Below are 20,400 nucleotides of genomic sequence, written 5' to 3'. Positions count from 1 at the left end.
GCAACCACACACACACACATTCAAAACACTGCCCATATTTAGTTTCTATAGTTATACTTAGGGTTACCCAGACAGGCAAAGCAGCTTCTTAAACAAAAAAAAGAAAAGAAAAGTGCAGTATGTTACCTGTAGGTACTCCTCAAACTCTCCACGCTTGGAGGATAGAAATTCATAATTCTTTGGCCCGATAATCCTTTTAGAAGGGAGCTGAGCATCTGGGAATGAACCTGACAAAAGAGAAAGAAGCACGTAGAGAGATTAACAAGAATGAGAAGATGAGATGCGTGCAAGAAGCTGAATAAGGGTGAAAAGAGGAATAAGGGGGAGTTTAGGAAAAAGAAATGAGACAGAGAAATGAACATTTAAAAAGAGAGAGAGAAAGAGAGACTGAGTATCTTTTGTACCATGGAATTCTGTGAGTTTGGACTCAAGGACATAAAACTCCAGGTATCTTCTGCACACCGACCAGCTTTCTTCCTCATGGCCCACTGAAAATAAGACAAAAAAAATATGTTAAAACAAAAGTCTTGCTTTGAAAGCCTCTTGTCTTAAAACATCAAACAATAGGGGGTTTCATCTACAACTTACAGAATTATTTAAATAATCATGATGTAATCATTCGGAAGTAAACCCTCTCTGTTTTGTTTTTTTTGTTTTTTTTACAAATATTTTTTTATTACAAGATTTAGCCATAGCAATATACAATCAACAAAAATGAATATTTTCTTAACTTCAAAAATAAAAAAAATCAAGGGTGAGGGAAAAAAGGAAAAGGGAGTATTTTGTGCATTTTAACATATTGTACAGTAAGGCAAATGTAAAAGGGCATAAACCCTGAAGGATTCAAACTGTCACAAAACCAAGAACTAACATAAATATAGTCTTTCAAGCCAACCCAGCCTACTTCCAGGCCAGATTTACAAAATACAAAAGAATAAACAATAACTGTGTGTATGGGAAACTCTTTGGGAATTCATGTTTGAGATCTAACAAGCAGATCTTGGCATCTAGATTAAGAGAACAATAAAAAAATGTTCTCCATCTCGCAAATGACTTTGGACCAGAAGCACTGTACATGCGGACAATCCCAAAAACAGTGATATAAGGATCCAATCACAGTAATACATTTATTACAATATTTAGACAGTTTTGGAATCACCCTATTCCTAGTTTCTGGTGTAAAAAAAGGTTTAGTATTTTGTCTTTTCCAATCTGAGTTACTAGCATGCATGGGATGCCCACTTATAGTTCTCCACTCTTTCAAAACAATAGCAGAACCAAGATCTGCCTCCCATAACCATTTAACCTTTTCTAAAATGTCCACATTGGTATTGCATAACACACTGTATGATTTTCTTGAAATTCCCCTTAAAGGAAAACTCAGGTGTAAAATGGACTTTTGGTGCAGTAAAACATGATAAAAAGCACTTACCTTCGATGAATAGCACACCTACATTCTCCACTGGATCTCTACAGTGTTCCGAGATCCAGAAACTTTTACAGTTTGTCCAAACACCCTTCAGACTGCGTGACACATGGCATAATTTGCCCCAATAAATCGCTTGTTCCACTGTTATCCAGGCTCAAAGTAGCTTTATTGGGGCAAATTATACATTTCATCATGTTTTACTGCAACAAAAGTCAATTTTACACTGGAGTTCTCCCTTAAATAAAATTGTTTCTCAATAATATCTCAATAGGCAAATTGTAAAGCCTCCTGTGAACCTCTTTAACATGGTATGTATAAAACTTTAAGGTACCTTAAAAAAATCAGATTCTAAGCTCTTGGAATGAGAGGTTATCATTGTTCTGAACTATGTCACCAATAACTTATACCTTTTACTTTCCATACACTAAGCCCAGAGCTAAGACCAGGGGAGAAATCTGGATCGGGACTCACTTCATTTCAAATATATTGATTGTTGTGCAGTGGCAAAATCATAAAAAAACTGTGTTTAAATATTTAAGGATCCAACTGTTCATTATCTCATTACAGCACCACTCATTACTAACAAAATCAGATAACAAAACTTCAGATAGAAAATACTAAACATGTTGCCTGGTTGACTATATTTGGGGTTAATGTGGGAAATCAGCTCACCTTGCTGGCGGTCGTGGCGCTCCACGTCAATCCAGAAAACAGGAATACGCTCTCTCTTAGCCTCATCTTCATAAAAATCCACAAAGGGAATGGAAATGGTCCATGCTGAAAGGTCCCTCTGTGTTCCTGGAGTGCTTGTTATCTCAACTGGGACAGGAGATTCATCCTCTACTACCATAGTTGCTTCCTCCACCTGATATACAAACAATTTGTAAGAAAACAAGTATAAATTCAATACAAGTTTTCACTTTAACTCTCCAATTTTTAGCCACACTGCTCGTTAATACTGTTGTAAAATTTTCTTTTTGATTACTAAAAAAAAAAAAAAAAAAAAAAAAAAAAAAAAAAACAGTCCTTATTGCCTCAATTTATCATAAAGGTCCTTAACTGTACTAAATACATCACCACAGCAACCAGAATTGTGGCTAAGTATTTTGACTGTAGTCCTACTTATTAACACCCTCTGTTCTTCTCATCTACATTTTTACACTACTTTAGTGTCAAACTGCATGAGTTTTCACTTCTGTAAATTCTTGGGCTGTTTCATAACCCCCAAAAAACCCTCATCTAGATCTACAGCTCTGGAAAAAATTAAGAGACCACTTCAGTTTCTGAATTAGTTTCTCTGATTTTGCTATTTATAGTTATATGTTTGAGTAAAATAAACATTGTTGTTTTATTCTATAAACTACTGACAACATTTCTCCCAAGTTACAAATAAAAATATTGTCATTTAGATCCTTTATTTGCAGAAAATGAGAAATGGCTGAAATAACAAAAAAAGCTGCAGAGCTTTCAGACCTCAAATAATGCAAAGAAAACAAGTTCATAATCATACAGTTTTAAGAGTTCAGAAATCAATATTCGATGGAATAACCCTGTTTTTTTAATCACTGTTTTCATGCATCTTGGCCAGTTTTTCAAGCATTATCCACCAGTCTTACACACTGCTTTTGGATAACTTTATGACGCTCCTGGTGCAAAAATTCAAGCAGCTCAGCTTGGTTTGATGGCTTGTGATCATCCATCTTCCTCTTGATTATATTCCAGAGGTTTTCAGTTTGGTAAAAATCAAAGAAACTCATTAGAGAAAACTTTAAATCTAACTAAAAGGATTGATCACTGAACCCGGATGCAGTTGATCAGTTTGTGTATGTTTAAATGCTTTTAAAACATGTATACGGTGTGTGTGTTTTTGAGTCTCACCACATCCTCTCCATCCTCAACCATGGCGTAGCTGGGCGGCATCGCTCCTTCCATAGTGGTACTTCTGAATACTCCCTTTAGTTTGCTTCCAATACGGCTGATCCCAAACGTCTCTCCTCGCTTAGATGTGTTCCTGTAAACACACATTTTGTGGGGAAATGAATAGTCAAATGACATTGTCAAACAGTTAAAAGGTGTCATTTTGTACAGTCATACACACTGCAGAGCATCAGAGGAAGAAAAAGGGCAGGAATATAAAATTAAAGGTGAAAATTAAATACTGGTGAGTATTAAGTACATTTTTGAATGCATATAAATGCATTCAGAAACAGGTAGAATTTCACACTTTATTTATGCTTTAATCCATGTACAGATCAAATGTACACAGCAAATAATTGGAGAAATAAGAGATGCAAAAGAATACACACAAAATGCAAAGCAAACAAAACAAGAAAAAAATAGCATGCTGTCCACACTTTCCAGGAAGATGCTTGCTCTACACAGTAATCTCAGATCAGCTTTCCCTTCTGAAAACCTTATTCAATACCAACTTTCAATTAATACTTCAAAAGTAACAACACTCTCTTATAAAGCAGGAGTTCAAAATATTTAGAAAATCATCCAACCCCAAACTGCTTTCAAATAATAAGAAAATAATAATGATACAATATTCTGTATTGTGCAAACCTGAATCAAGTTGAGTCAGAGGGTCAAGTAGAATGTTGAATATGTGTGATTTAGTAAAAGGACAGCAGTAGATATTGTCCAGTGGATAATCTAATTCTTTGCATATTTTGCGGAGAAAACAGGACCATTTTGGCATCACTCTTGCGACTTTTAAAATTCAACCCCCAGCTTAAGAACCCCTGTTATAAAGAAAGGAAACTAGTAGTCAGGGATCTATGTAGAGGGGTGACTGAATTTAAAAGTTCCAATGCTTTCAGAAAGGTGGAAAAATTAACAGGTCCAACTGGGCTTTTTATTGCACGTATAAAAATGCTAAACAGGCCCAGCCTTCCTGATTTTCAGTCAACTTTTAAAAAGGTGTCTTTGTAGAGGCAGAGGGCAGGGCCGTTTCAGTTCAAAAAACACCTCTTAACCAGTTTCAACAGGAACAGCAAATAAGAGAACCAGTACATTTAGATCAGTGGGAATACACGAGTAAACAGGGCTGGGAGCTGGAAACATGTAAAAACAAAAAGAGCAGCTGCTTCCTCAGGTGAGTGAGAATGTCAGTATGAGACGTGATCAGACTGTCAGCAAGAATAGTCTGTTCTCAGCTACATAGAGAGGGGTATTATAGCAGGGCTGCACACTGCAGAAACCCATCATTACAAAGATAAATGACAATTTGAGAGCTCAGTGGTGCAAAAACCACAGGAACTGATCTACTGAGGAGACATGCTCTCTTGCAAGATAACAATGCCCCTATTCTCAGAGCATGAGGCATCACTAAATGGATGGAGGAGTATGAAAATGATATAAAACATTTGCTACAGCTTTTGCAGTCACCGAATCTCAGCTCTCAGCTGAACACCTGTGGGAGATTTAGGACATGTAGCTCTCTGCTACAATGATCAAAACAGCTAATATTAGAAACATTAGAAATGCTCCATAATCAGACAGTAAACTGAGGCATGGAGACGCCCAGTCACGTCTAAATACAGTTTTAGTAATCTAGTGTTTTCAGTTTTATTGGGTAATAATGCTAATAGATAATGACAGCACAGCTAAATGCTTATATGTAGTGGTGAACTGTCTATACATTGATATTGTCAGGAAGTATTGCTGACATTGTGGTTTGGTTACAAAAAACCTTTATCAGTACACTGCTTTCCAAAACACTGATTTGTTACCCTGCATGCACACTAGCAGGTGATATAGCCAAAAGTGCTCACTCATTTGATGTGAGAGTAAATCTATTGGTCAGTACAATAGAATGAACCCACAGCTTCACATATTACTGTCAGAAAATTAACAAGGCATCAACAGAAAGAAGGATCCAATCCATTACAAGTACATTTTCTTGTATTTTTAGACTAAAAAAATAAAAAAAAAAACAGTCCAGGTCTACAGTTAGCACCAGGTAGCACCTTCAGCCTAGTATTTCCTGCAATACAAAGACCTTTACTACACTGCCCTGCATGCACACCAGCAGGTAAGAGAGCGACATGTGTCCATTCATTGCCTATGAAAGTAGAAAATGCAACAGGTAGCAATAGACCCAGTAACAGTGACAAATAAAAATACTCAACCGATTGGATGAAAAAAAAATCCTTCAGACCAATCATGTTCCTCCTTTCGATGCAGTTCCAGAGATCTGCAATATGTAGACCAAGGAGATTTAACCCTAGAACGGTGGATGATTTTCACTGTGTTCTGCTGTCTGAGTTGCATGGGACTTTGGGGAGCGTCAGGGCTCATTAATGTCATTAATGAGCCATGCTTTTGTTTGGGTGATTGTAACATATTTTATGAGTATAATTTATTTGATGTTAGTGTTTGTGTATTTAAATCAGCCACTTGCATGTCTCAGCAATGGGTGGACCAAAGTCCAAGTTCCCAACAGCATTATTTTTTTTGTTAGGACATAACCTGTTAAAGATTACCTGATTTTCCAATAAGTTTTTGCTTTTTTTATCGGGTCATCCATGGTACCTTTTTTATATTTTATATGATGTTGTTAAATTAAAGAAGCGATCCAAAACTCATCATACAGTGTATACCCAACGTTAGTTATTAATTATAACGTTATTGTTTTAGGGTTAACTTGTCCCAATAATATGTTGGCTTTTCTTTTAATTTGTCAGCTATCTGTAAATTAAGTCACGGCTAGTTAGCTAGCTGTTAGCATTTATAAGGAAAAAAATAGAAAAAAACAAAAGACATCTCTGAATCAGCAGGGAAAGCTGGTCTCAGATCAGTGTTAGAGGACTTCATCAGGAGCCACTGCGCGCACACACACACACACACACACAGCCTGACTCACTTCACTGAACTGGGACCAGACTTTAAAATTCTGGGCTTCAGTGTTGGGATGGATCTGAAAGATGGGGAAACTGGTGCGGGTGTGGATTTCACGTTGATGACTAGAGGCTTGCGGACAATAATATCAGCCCATCCCGGAGGAGTGGAGTTTGAACTACATGGGACAAGCCGGTCAGTGGTGATATTAAATTTAAGTCCAGCAGTGAATGACAGAGAGACACGAGTGAGTCTAGAGCAAAAGGTCACATGTCTCTTTGTCTCACATATTTTTAGCTGCCCGATTTACTGACCATCTGTTTAAAACTGTTTTAGGCATTTTTTAAGCTTTGTTAAACTATGGTACCCATTTATACTATTTGCAACATCTGTTTATTAGACTATCTCTGTAGACTAATTGAAGAGGCAAATTTATATTAACCCAGCCCTCATTTGGGATGCACTAATTCAACTTCTTCAATATTGATACAGACAGTTAGTGATACATAATCTTTGAAAATCAGTCAATACCCATACCGGTACTATTTTCTAATGAATAAACCATAGACTTTATTATGTTGGAGGAACGTGAGGCATTATGATTCACTTAAACATTACTAATTTTATAAAACAAATTAGCAGAGATTTTTTGTCACTAAAATAAAAAAGCAATTGTATAATACCTTGGTATTGCATTCAAAATCAAAATGAAATGATGCTTACAAACTATTTTGTGCCTGATCACTCATTACTTTAATGTAGAGACTGGAAAATAGACTGTATTTACAGACTGGTACACATGCCAAGCTGAGGTTCCTGTGGTGATTATATAGGTTAAGTCTTGCTGTTTGCTGTGCTATGTGCATTGCATCCGTGGGCAGTGATGGGAGTGATGGCGTTGAAATAAACTAACCCTGTTACTTTTTTCAGTAACAAGTAAGCTAACAATAGTAACGCAATAGTTACTTTTATAGTGGAGTAACTCCGTTAGTTACTTTTTTAGAGAAGTAACTAGTTACTACAACTAATTCAACGTGCCCAACACTGTCTGTGGGTTAATCCAATACTAAGGTACAGAATAATCATAATAATAGGTTATTCTTAATGCTAACATCTGGGCCTAAAAGGATGCAATGTTAACAGACACAGCAACATGCCATGGCAGGGTTGGAGTGGGTTAGCTGTAATGCCAACAGTTGTTCTGAGCTAGATTACTTGCTGATAGTTGATGACCGGCACCGCACTGATAAAACAGATGCAGTAATAGTGTTTAGTGGATGGATCAGACCTATAAATAGGCCTAGTCAAGTGATACCTGATCCTGCTAATTTTGTTAATTAGTAATATGACTGATATTCAATCCTAATATCAGATATCTATATTCATATCCCTTATCTAACAGTCATGCATGGGATTAATTTAAGGAGAGACTTCTGAAGTGAATTAACTGGTTTAGGTGTGGCAGATGTGTGGCAGGTGTGGCAGTTCGATAGCATAAATATCCAACTGCCTTTCATTCTGTTAAATATATATTTCATATATTTTTGTTTTTTAATTTAATGCTACTGCTACTAGAGACTATATTCCAATGAGAAACAAAACAACACATACACAATCAGCTTCCATCTTGTTACATCAAGAAAAAAGCACAAACACATACACACACATTTACTGTGTACACAAGGCAAGTCACACACTACCATGCACTCCTACACATGCTACATTACTATAAAGTTATTTAATAAAACAAGCAAAGAGTCTCTCAGTCAACTCAGTTTTTACATCACACCTGGATTCAAATAACACTAATAACCCCAAACACTTGGGCAGGGGGAGGAGAGAGAAATGCTGAAGTGTGATCATTTCCAATATATTAACAAAAAGTAGCAATTCCAACAAAAGGAGCTTCTTTATAAGCGCTTTAACACTGATTTCTTAAATGTGCTAGAATAAAGAGTGCAGGCTCTTTAAACAGTGTTCATGGCAGCATGCATGGAACCTGCATGCAGTGGGTGACAAGATTCACACATCACACTGGCCTATAACATGCTGAATAACTTACCTTAAGTCATCCAAACTCAAATTCCTGTAATAACAGGCACAATGAAGTTACTTACTGCTGCTAACGACCAACATTCCACCTCTCTTTCTCTTTCTCACTAGAATTCTCAGGAATTCCCTGAGAACGGTTGCGCAAATCAACTTCACGCTGCACCATTACTGCAACATAATGTAGCAATTTTAGCTTAATTTACCAAACCATTTTGATGGGACAATGACTTAATTAGGATAAGGGGATGTAATTAGGATAATGGGACTTCTTATTGCAACTTTAAGGAATGTGTACAGTGGCTTGAAAAGGTATTCATACCCCCTAAACTTTTCACAATTTGTCACCTTATAACCACGAAGAACAAAGATTTTAAGTGATAGACCAACAAAAGTAGCACATAATTGTGAAATGTAAAATGATATATGGTTTTCATATATCAAGCTCAGCCAAGTTGAATGGAGAGTGTCTGTTTTCATGTCTTGCTACAGGAGCTCTAAATAGGGTTTAGGTCAGAACTTTGACTAGATCATTCTAACACATGAATATTCTCTGATCTAAAACATCAGGACTCCACTGCCCTCTCTGCAGAACATCTACCACCAGAGAGTCCTCAGGAGAGCTGCCTCCATCCTCAACTCTGACTCTACCCAGCATGCACTGTTCACAGAAGTGTGAAATGCAAAAAACCACCAGGTTAAAGAACTCCTTCTTCCCCACTGCTACCATACTCTTGAACCTACCTCAGAAATAACCATGCTCCTTACCCACTACATGTTTACATGTCGAGGACATTTCTCAGAGGCACATGCTCACTTTACTTTTGCAAAATTTTATTATTGCACTACTGAACCTTTTGCACTTTTTTCATATTCCACTGCTGTAGATAACATGTACTTACTTGTAAATAATATCCATACCCCATTACTGTTTTCATGTATATATTTCCATCCTGGATGTAAATTTAACACCAATTTAATATTTATATTTAGTAAGTTTATTTCTTTCTTTATTGTATATTTTCTATTTTTATCTTTATGCGGCATACTTGGCGAGGGGCAAAGAAAGAATTTCATTGTATGAGGAAACTTGTTTCTTACTGTGCACATGACAATAAACTCTTTGAATCTTTGAATCTTGAATCTTGAATTTCACTATAACTCTAGCTGTATGTTTAGGGTCTTGCTGAAGGTGAATCTCCTTCCCAGTCTCCAAGAAAAGCATCCCCACAGCAGGTGTGTTCAGGGTGTGAGCAGTGTTAGTTTTCTGCTACACATAATGCTTTGCTTTAAAAAAGGCCAAAAAGTTAAACTTTGGTCTCATCTGACCTTAGCACCTTCACCCACATGTTTGCCCCTACATGGCTTGAGGCAAACTGCAAACAGCACTTTTATGTCTTTCTTTCTTGCTTCTCTGTCCAGTGTTCTCCTTGCTTGATCTGTCAGTTTGGGTGAATGGCCATGTGGTGGTAGGTTTGCAGGTGTAGAATACTTTTTCCACTTTTGGATTAAGGATTGTATCAATGTTCTTTGGTATGCTCAAATCTTGGAATGGTTTAATAACCTAATCCTGCTTTAAACTTCTCCACAACTGTTCTCTAACAAACCACTGAGGTCTTTACAGAACACATACAGCTGGACTCTATTAAATAATTAAGTGATTCTGACGGCAATTAATTTCACTGGATTTTATGCAGGGGTTTCAGAGCGAATACTTTTGCACGTCACACATTTCAGATTTTTATTTGATTAAAAAATAAAAACTTACATTACAGTATGTGCTACTATGTGTATCACAATTACAGTATGTGCTACTTTGTGTTGGTCCATCACTTAAAATTCCAATAAAACACATTTAATATATGAATACGTTTGCAAGCCCCTGTAAGACATAATTATTAATATTTGGGTAAAATTCCAAATGCACCATGCACACTTTACTCCAAGCTGCAGTACTTTATAAGGGTGAAAGAGAACTTTTCATCAATGTTCTGTAAAACTTGTCCAACCTGGAAACAGCTGCTACAAAAGAAGGCATCAGTGGCTGGAATGTAAATAGGTAAACTGATAAAGCGCTGGTTTCTGTATTAAATTAATTTGAATTAGACAGTTGCATATTAGGCTCACACAGCTTGAGAATTAAATGAATAAACATGAGTTAGAAATAATATATGTGCGAAAGGAAGACACATGCACACACGCACAAACACACAAGCAGAGCGCAGAGCAATGGAAACATACCGATTAAGTTTAGCATTCCTGGCAGGAGATTCCACCCCGCACAGCAGGTATCTGAAATACTGCAAAGAAAAAGAGTTGGATATTTACAAAATAGGAACTATGACTGTTGTGTAACAGTAATGACCTCAAATAAATATCACGATTAATTGAAAATTGATCATTTACGATTAACAAACTATTATTTTAATGATCAGGTAGTCTGGCAAACTATAGTATACCATTTTTTTTAAATAGCGTAAACATCAGATTAGCTCATATTTTTTACAGCACTGTTATGTTTCCACAGTTACTATTATCTGACAGCTAGGGGTGACCTCACTGTTATTACAGTGAAAGTTGCTGAGAACCGTTATGAGCAATTAAATAGACATACCACTGTTTTTGCTTTTCTCTCAGTGTAATCTGAATAAAGCTTTCTAAGTGATGGATGAGAGGGAACATGCAGTGCTCTACCTCATCGCTGTGGCAGAACATAGGGGTGAAGACATTCTCCAGCAGGGACAGGACATGCTCATAGGCCTCAAAGAGACATCGCATCTTCTGCAGCTTCACCACGCCTGTGTATGGACCCTCTGCAACTAAAAGAAAATAAGAATGAGGATTCTGTATTTGGAACATCAGTCTAAATTGGTGTCTGATCTTCATCAAAAAATATATATTTTGCCAACAACTTCCATGTTTGCCTTGGCTTTACAGTATTATTTGAGTTGACTCCAGCCCTACACGTCCAGAGCTGGAATGCCTGAGCAAACAAATCACCAAGACCAAACCTGAAGAATCTTGTCATAAGGTTAACTAAATAAAACCTGCTATGTTTGCTGTAAAATACTAATTAATAAAGTATGTTTAATAACATGTGGTTGCTAAAGTTTTGCGTAAAGAATGTGTATTGAAAAGTATTGGTCTCATCATTGGATATTTGCAGGCTTGATCACTGGGGGTCCATGAATGTATAATTGAACTGTCTTATTGCCTTTTTTACCACTGTTAAGACAACAATCTATTCTGAGATAATATAAATGTTACTCTATGCTACTGTAGCATAAAAGGTAACAACACCGTCTTTCTTATGGCAGATAAGGGGTAGATTGTCCAGCTGGACAAGCGCAATTTACTATACCAATAAGTGACCTTCAGCATCCCGGTATTTAAAGACATTTTCGCATTTTTATCAGTATAAGCTAGGGCTGTTTATTGGCAAGAATGATACTTATCATGGTACAGGTATCACGATTCAATATATTGTGATATTTTGATGTATACAAGGGCGATATATTGTGCTTGTTTCAATCAAATTTTCGAGGTAATGTAACTTGTAGGTGGGTAGTGCAAATCCTAACATATGGGGGGGGGGGGGGATTAAGGGTAATGCAGCATGCCTTTGTTTCCTATTGTGAAGAAATGACCACAGATAATATCAAGCCCATGAGGAACTCACAGGAACTCTAGGCGCCTTCAACATTTATTTGTCGAAGCAAATCTGATCTCTGCTGTAGAGCTGTTTGCACAGCCTATTTTCCTGGGTTGACTAGGCGCAGTACTGGACATTTTCCCATTGTGTATCTGCTTGACTGTAGATTACATAATAGTTTTGGAATCCTTTTCTCTCGAGTTTCCATTATTGTGAGCTTCAATGACTTTATTTTTGATGCAATATCTCCTTCAAATCAGGCCCTATTGTACTTAAAAACAATTCTGCCGTAAAGAGTAGATAACCACTTGTTTGCATTTAGCCTTGTTTGAAGAGGCCAGTACATAATTGACTCACATGTTTCCTTTTTTTTAATTTAATTGATGACATAAAAAAAAAGCTTCACAACATGAAGGATCACATAAAGTTTACAGATTTTGCAAATCAAAAATAAATAATGGAACTGAAAGTGAATTCAAGGTTTAATTTTCATGTGAACATGTACTCACTGTTACGGATCTCCTCAATGATGAAGGGGTCAAAGCTGATCTTGTCAATGCTCTCATCCAGACAATATGTCTCATAGATCTTCTGTACCTCACCATGCAACTGTTCCATCTCAACGTCACTCAGCTCAGGACACAGGATTCTATCATTGAACTCCTCTAAAAACACACAAACACACATACACACAGGTGGCATGCCTTGTCAGATTGTCATAAATATATAAAAAATGTATTTATTAGTCATATGCTGTAATTTATTAGAGCACAACACTGAAACGCATGTATTTCTTACTACACATTACAAAGCATCCACAATGAGATCCTACATATAGATAAGAACAAACAAACACACACAGACAGAGACATACACTCTGTCCCATAACTTTTGCCGCGTACCTTAAAAGCTAAAGAGCACTGCACTGACCTGTGGGATATGCATGTAGGGTCTCCTGCATTAAATGTCCTTTTTCTCATTAGTGACAATTCTAACCAGATGCTGTCATCACAGTCATCACCCATTACACTATCCACTACGGGTGTTAATGTAATCTATATCATACTCAAAGTACACTGTGGGTTGAGGAATGTTAAATTCCCCTGCACAACTTTAGAGATTAAATGTCCTGTCACACTGGTACCCGCTATCATGCTTTGCTAAAAATCCAACAAGATAACACCTCACAACAGATACAAGTGTGGTCATTCCCAAGATGTCCCTGAGTTAACACTTCATTAACATGATTTATATACATACTGCTCTCTCAAAACTATTAGCATGTCAGTGTATATTGTCGATATCCAATGAAAAACATGCATCTTTAAATTAGCAATTTCACAGGAGATAGCAAAAAAGTAAAATTCTGTAAAATTAGTTTAAAATGAGTTTATTTAATTAAAGTAAATTTAGAGCATTTCAGCTGATCTGTTCGTAATTAAATACACAGTGTACAGAACAGCTACATGGTTAAAAGGATACAGAAAACTAAAAATGTACAAGAATGGAGTTGCATGTTTCACTGGACAGCAGTGATCTGTAATGACTTTTGGCATGTCAATGTATACAAATATATATACACATATATACTCAGACACTGAGACACGTAAACAGTGCACAGGATGTTGCATAAGTTCCTCAAATGCACTGATGTTAACAGCAAGCTAAAACACAGTATCTCCGCAAACAGTCCCACAAGTGTTTAAAATGTCATGCTTTGAGCTGCATCATCAAAATGAAGAATGAGCTTAGACTTGCCAACCCTGAAAATCTTTTAAAAAAGCACAAATGCTGGTAGTTCCCTGTATTTTTGAGAGGGAGACAGTTCAAATAGTGCAGCGTGGATCAGGCCTGGCAGACAAAAGCTTTTTATTTTACTGTTTTATAATATCTCATGGCAGTTTTGATGCTTTTAAAATGAGAACATGTGCTGAATTATTGAGTGTAACTGAGAGCTTTAATGAAGTAAATAAATTCTAGTGCTGCTGCACATTTTGTCTTGGAAACAGGAAACGTGCCATCAGATGTGTGAATGTTTATGTGTGAAACTGAGAGAGACAGAACGAGTGTTTGTGAGAGAAAGAGAGATAAAGTGAGGGAAAGAATGGTGTGTCAGCAGTTTGGAGGAACATGAATCGAAGGAAGAGTAGCGGATGACTCCATAGGTCAGGGGTCACTAATAGGCGGACCACGGTCCGGGTCCGGACCCAGACGTTGTCCAATCCGGACCCAAACCGATAAACTACTGAGAAGATTTTAATTCTGACAGTGTTCATTTAAAGCAGCGGAACGTTTATTGTACACCAAACACACCAATCACGTGTGCTGTAAGATCACTAAACGCTCTCCTCTGTCAGTCAGATCTGTGCAGATATGAGCGCGCGGAGCCACACAGGTGAAGCAGGTGGTGAGAAGTGGGAGAATAAAGAGAGAAAAGCTAATAGCAGCTTAATACTACAAAATACTACAGTTATAAAACATACTAACAGTAATGTAACCGAGCGGTGTTACTTGGAGGAATTAAAGAGAAACAACCGAGACAAAATATTCCACTTTACTTATATTCCACCTGATCAGAACTCCTCAGCAAGAAAAAAAAAAACTCCCTGGCTCGCAGGCGCGCTTCCTTTGCTCCCAAAACAACCCTACCTCATCACTAAGGCAACCCCCTAGGGGACAAAAAGCATTGGCAACTCCCCCCATCAGTTTTTCCCACAACATAATAAAGTATGCTACAGTAATAATATTAAATAAAATAAAACTACTGTTTAAAAAAAAAAGCTGATATTTTGGCCAAGTTCAGCAAACACTCCTCCATATATTGTACGATTTATCATTCATGTAATTATTATTATGACAGGCTGGCCTAAATCTAATATAAATAAAATCAAATAGAATAAATATAGCATTTTGAAACAAAGTGAACATACAGATTCACATTATTAGACTTGATATGTTAAATTATTAAGGGTGTTTCCATTTATTTTATGATAGGTTGATAATGTAATTATTGTGACAGGCCTATTGAAAACAAAAAATATTGTTAATTTGTGTCATTTGTTTTGTCTTTCAGTTGTTGATAAAACACTGACAGAACTACTATAGGCTTCTTCAGTAAACAGAATAAAACATGGAATTATAACACAAGTTAACATTGGTGACGTTCCGGACCTTAGCCTGATGAAATTTTCTCTAACTGGACCGAACTGAATTCTAATTAAATACCCCTGCCATAGGTAGTTTGCTGGATTAGCATCCTTGCTAACTGGCCACACTGATAAAACAGTGTGACAGCGCAGGTGACTGCGAACAAACGGATAATTGAAAAAAAGCACAAAGCTAGATGAAGTTGATCGGGGTGGTTGGGTGAAAATGAAGCGCTCTGATTGGCTGAAAGCACTCTGCTTACGTGCAGATCTTTGTAGCTCAGAGGCGATACCAACTTCTATGCCAACCTGGTGACAGCTTGACTAAAACGCTTCAAATATGAGATCAAATGATAAGCATACTTTAGACCCTTGAATCGTACAAGCGTAATAGGGGGTCAAAATGTGTGTCCGTTACACAAAATTTGGACATGTTGGCAGGTCTGCAAGCTTCTGTACACAAACAATACACATACACACACACACACACATAGACATACACACACACACACTGGTCCTCACCCACAGTGAGGCAGAACTGCAGCACATGCACAGCACCCTCCTGTTTCAGGAAACTCATAAAGCGGAACAAAAGGTCCTGTTGATCGCGGATCTCCTTCAGGTCCAGCTTTAACACCTTCATGAACACATATGTACAAAATAACACATACAACATGCCAATATGCACATGCAATAAACTGTACAGTTCATTTAATACCAGATGCAGCATGAAATGTGTGAAGCACTGGCACTAGATCCATCAGCTTCAGATGTAAATGTTTGATGCTATTTTTATTGGCCTAGGCTGTACATTTAGCCAAAAACACGGCATATATACCTACATATTCACCTTTTTGCTAGTCAGAGTTGCACATTATGAAATTTATGCTGTTTCTGCTTGAAATTTAAGCTGCTAGGCTGCTGCACGTGACTGGTGTGACAGGCTTCACTGCTTAATATCAGAGCTTACTGCTCATGATTCTCATGCCTGCTGAGGAAAAGGCTTAATATATGACATAAATCTGAGCATATTAAAACACATTGTCCAACTGCAAGTGCTTTTATAAAAATGGCCTAATTAGACTTTTTAATGGTGTGAAAATATTCATATTCAATGCTCCTTAACATGTGGAACTACTGGGGCTTGTTTGTTTCAATGTCTGGAACCTTAGATAAACTTAAAGCACATACAGTGCCTAGTAAAAGTATTCACATTACACACAGAAATGTATTTTTTGTGGGCTTTTATTTGATATACTAACATAAAGTAGAAAGTAATTGTGAAGTAAAAAGTACCTGATACATGATTCAAAATGTCTAATAATTAATAATCAGAAGAGAAACCAAGAGGCCTATGGTCACTCTGGAAGAGCTGCAGAAATCCGCAGCTCATGTAAGAAAATTGCTCCACAATACAACTTTTAGTTGTGTTCTCCACAAATCTGGCCTTTGTATACAAGCCACAGCTACAGAAGAATGATTTCAATAAGAAAAAAATTCATGTATCAAAGTCATGACCTAAATTATATTGAGCTTCTGTTGCAAGACATAAAAGTTGCTGTTCACAGACGCTCTCCATCCAACCTGGTGGAGTTTAAGCTATTTAGCAAAGAAAATTTGGCAAAAATTTCATCCTCATGAAGGTGATCCTACAAAGTATTGATTTAGGTGGATGGATACAAATGAATGCCATGCCTTTCCAGTTTTTTATTTATTAAAAAATATAATAACTATGCATCGTTTACTTTTCACTTCACAATTGCTTGCTACTGTTACTTTGTGTTGTTTTCGTATGTGGGTGTAACATGAAAAAATGGGGAAAAGTTCAAGGGGTATAATTACTTTTTAGTATCAATAAGACAAGCTATTAAAGCTGACTAGAGAGAAAATGTGTATATTTGATATCTGGAATTGTGTAATTAAGTTGTCTCTCACATGTGGATTGATGCAGGTGTCAAATGGTAAAAAAAGTCAATGGTAGGTCAGAACACCCTACCTACAGCTCCTCTCATCCCCATGATTATGTTTTTACATATTCATATTAACATCAATCATAGATCTAACCTAAATCTAACTGATCAGATTTTACCAATGATCTCTGGATTCAGTAGTTGAATTTAAGCACGTCTCTCACTACTATTTCTAACTCACTCTATTTCTGTACGAGTGCATCACTATGCATTACTGCATTTCCTTAGTTATTTATATATTTAATGGTGTTTACTATCTGGTGTTAAACAGCAGCTATTGGTTTGCTCCTGTGAGGCTTAAACACATATCTCTATAGAGCTGCTTTGTGACATCTGTTAATGAAAGTGCTGTTTAAATCAACATGAACTTATTTTTTGCTGCAGGTCAGCATAGGCAGTGTGATTTGCTTTCACACTACTGTCATATAGACAATTACCACCATTACAAAGCGGAGCATCAAACTGATTATGAAACTGTTAATTTATATTAGAAACTCTACACAATGCTGCATTAAAGATTTTTTGTTGCCAACATAAAATAGCTGATCTTACAGAGGGATTCTTGTTCCGCGAATCAGCATATTTCTGCAGGAAGGGCACCGGTGCAGACGGAGGCTCAGTTGCTGCCTCAGGCTAATAAAGACATAAAACACAGAGAGTGAGCGGAGAGGAAAGACAGATTACTTGCAGATTAACTACTCAGTAGACTGACTCACCTGTACTTTAGACTAAACAATGCAGCATACAGAGACAGAGCAGTGCAAATACAGCTACTAATGTTTAAATAGAAGTTAAAATATATTTTGCTTAAAACTGACATTAGTGGCATTTAATCAGTTACTTTTGAATCAAAAGCTATTAAAAGCTAACAGTTGGCAATGAAAAAAAAAACACTTACAGGAGTGTCATCAATGAATATAAGCACCATGTGGTTTACTGTGTCCTGAAAGGAAAGAGAATCAACCAGCTTAAGTTAAGTTAAGGAATTAAATTAACACTTTAAGTAGATTATGCAAATAAAACGTAAGGTCCTGAAACACACTGGCAAGATAAACACCAGTATACTATATAACCTGGGGGTACACTGATATAGGAGTTTTGGGCTGTTGCTCATATTGAATATTTCTATTCGTTGGCATAGTACAGTAGTTCAGCATCACATAGGCATTACTATTCAGTCGACATACCAACTCAAAGCATCGGTTAAATGCTGATAATTTTTTTATGAAAGTACTGCCAATATGCATTGATCATTATTAATTTGCTTATGTAAGGAAAATGACCATTATTCTTTCAGGAAGTATTACCAAATCCCTAAATCACAACTGTAATGTCTTTATTTCTAACTGTACACCATGCTGTCATAACTGAAATTAAAGGTCTGAGTTATGTTATTGTGCTAACCTAGATTTCAGCTGAGATTTTTTTTTCCTACTAAATGCAGTATTCACAAAAAAAAATCTTGGAAACCTTTCAAATAGCATCAAAATTTTTAGACAACATTTAAAGACAACGTTAAGACATACAAAGCTTAAATACTTCATGAGAACTTAGATAAACCTACAAAGTATTTATTATTACCAGTTTCAGCTAAAAAAAAAATTCAATTTATTTAAATTGTTATACAATGAAAAGTAGAAGATTTGCGTATTTAGTTTTTTTTTTTAATTAAATAAAATGAAATAGTTTAAAAAGTGTGATTATTATTTACTCAGGTAATCTTTGTCTGATATTAAAGGTCGCTTGATAATCTCCATTGTATATGTATGTATATATCATTTATACTGTACTATAGCTTTACGAATGCTCTCCTGCAGCAAAGTGTTAACATATGTGCAATACAGCTGTAATACCAAGATTATTTTTTACACCTCTTTGTCATTTTGATTCACCATAGTATTAAGTGTTATGACTACTAATACATGGTGAAAAAAAGCCTTTAGAAATGCCTACAGAAATGCCTAGTCTTAATTCACAATCAAGAAATGCTTATGTAGGTATTATGAAGGCTTATAGATGCTACATTTCAGTAAAGTGCAATCCAAAAGTTTTATATCAATTCATTTAAGTGGTAGAAGTTAGGAGGAATACAAGTAATGCCAGGAACAGACAGAAAGCATTTTTATGTTACATCTGCCTTTTTTACATACAGGTTCTGCCATGAAGTCCATGGTTGGAAGAAACACTGAGCCAGTCATGACCTCTCGAATCAGCAGGGCCAGCGACCTGATGACAAACAGCACTGCATTAGCAAAACACTAAAAGATCTCAAACTAACCCAGTAGCAACCTTATGGGTCTTTAACAAACACTTTCTAAACATTCATCTTCAGAATTCAAGCGGTGTACTCATGAGCTAGTGTAAATCAGAAGGAACTTGAGGACTGACACTTAGTCAGCAAAAGAGCCTGTGGCTGCAAAATGGCAGTGAGAAACATTCAGTTCTCTGAACCACAGATAAAATTTAAGATAATATAATGACTAAGGGGAAACCACATGAAAACCAGAAAAATGTATATACTAATGCAAGAGAGGTTTCTGATGAAAATGATAGGAGCTAATACAAGTTGCTGCCTTTAGTCACGCAATATCTGCAAAACTATATCAAGTAGGCGCAAAAATTATACATCATTACTAGTAAAAATGACCAGATAAAAAAAACGTGAAAAAGCCTAAGATAAGATTAGGCAACAGTGCAAGACAGACACCAAGTAAATGCTGCAAATCTTCAGTTTAAAATTCTTATATGCTGTGCTTCAGATATGTTGATTTAAAGTTTAAAGAAGGTTTCCTTTAATAATTCAACAGACAGTTCCTCTAAAACATTTCTTGTTTTTTATTAGAACTCAAATTGACCATTCCTGTTAAGCAAATTACGAACTAAGGAAATGGCTTTGCTCTGCTAAAGGCTTCTTCTGCTTTTTGGGCACAAGCTGCTTTATTTGTCCGTATGTTAGTTTGCTAATTAGAAGAGACCATATATGTTAATTGTAGGGTTTAAATATAGGGAATATTTTTAAAGCTTTAAAAATGTCTTATTCCATTGTTTTTTTTTTGTTTTTTTTTTAAATGTCTAATTGTGGTATCTTGTATAAATTAATGCAATACAAGCTGTTTTTTTGTGGGGGAAAAAAAAAAAAAAGTGCTCCAGTGATCCGGTATAACGCTGCTTTAGGAGAGGAGGGGGGGAGAAACTATAGGATTTCGGGTCTTGCTCATGAATATTCACACATGCAATAACATCACCTCTGATTGGCTAACAGCACTGCAACACAGCGAGACAGTAAACATGTTTTGAAATAAAGACATTTTA

At 36.4% G+C, this 20,400-nt stretch overlaps 1 protein-coding gene across 2 annotated transcripts in view; it reads right to left on the bottom strand.

The window, feature by feature from the left end:
• snx14 (sorting nexin 14) overlaps positions 1 to 20,400 on the bottom strand; it is a 38,535-nt gene that overhangs the window by 6,735 nt on the left and 11,400 nt on the right. Inside the window, exons 10-21 of one of the 2 annotated variants that reach the window (XM_049479513.1) lie at positions 19,239 to 19,314; positions 17,987 to 18,031; positions 17,641 to 17,721; positions 15,641 to 15,755; positions 12,482 to 12,637; positions 11,015 to 11,139; positions 10,562 to 10,620; positions 8,334 to 8,357; positions 3,308 to 3,440; positions 2,102 to 2,294; positions 405 to 488; positions 127 to 227 (exon numbers count right to left, since the gene is read on the bottom strand). In XM_049479513.1, the coding sequence (XP_049335470.1) occupies positions 127 to 227; positions 405 to 488; positions 2,102 to 2,294; positions 3,308 to 3,440; positions 8,334 to 8,357; positions 10,562 to 10,620; positions 11,015 to 11,139; positions 12,482 to 12,637; positions 15,641 to 15,755; positions 17,641 to 17,721; positions 17,987 to 18,031; positions 19,239 to 19,314 (1,192 nt within the window). The remainder of the gene's footprint in view (positions 1 to 126; positions 228 to 404; positions 489 to 2,101; positions 2,295 to 3,307; positions 3,441 to 8,333; positions 8,358 to 10,561; positions 10,621 to 11,014; positions 11,140 to 12,481; positions 12,638 to 15,640; positions 15,756 to 17,640; positions 17,722 to 17,986; positions 18,032 to 19,238; positions 19,315 to 20,400) is intronic. The other variant, XM_049479517.1, reaches the window with a different exon arrangement.

Source organism: Astyanax mexicanus, chromosome 1 (assembly GCF_023375975.1).
Source record: "Astyanax mexicanus isolate ESR-SI-001 chromosome 1, AstMex3_surface, whole genome shotgun sequence".
Lineage (NCBI taxonomy): Eukaryota > Metazoa > Chordata > Actinopteri > Characiformes > Acestrorhamphidae > Astyanax > Astyanax mexicanus.
Note: the sequence above shows the minus strand (reverse complement) of the source record. Positions and strands in the feature narration are given on the sequence as shown.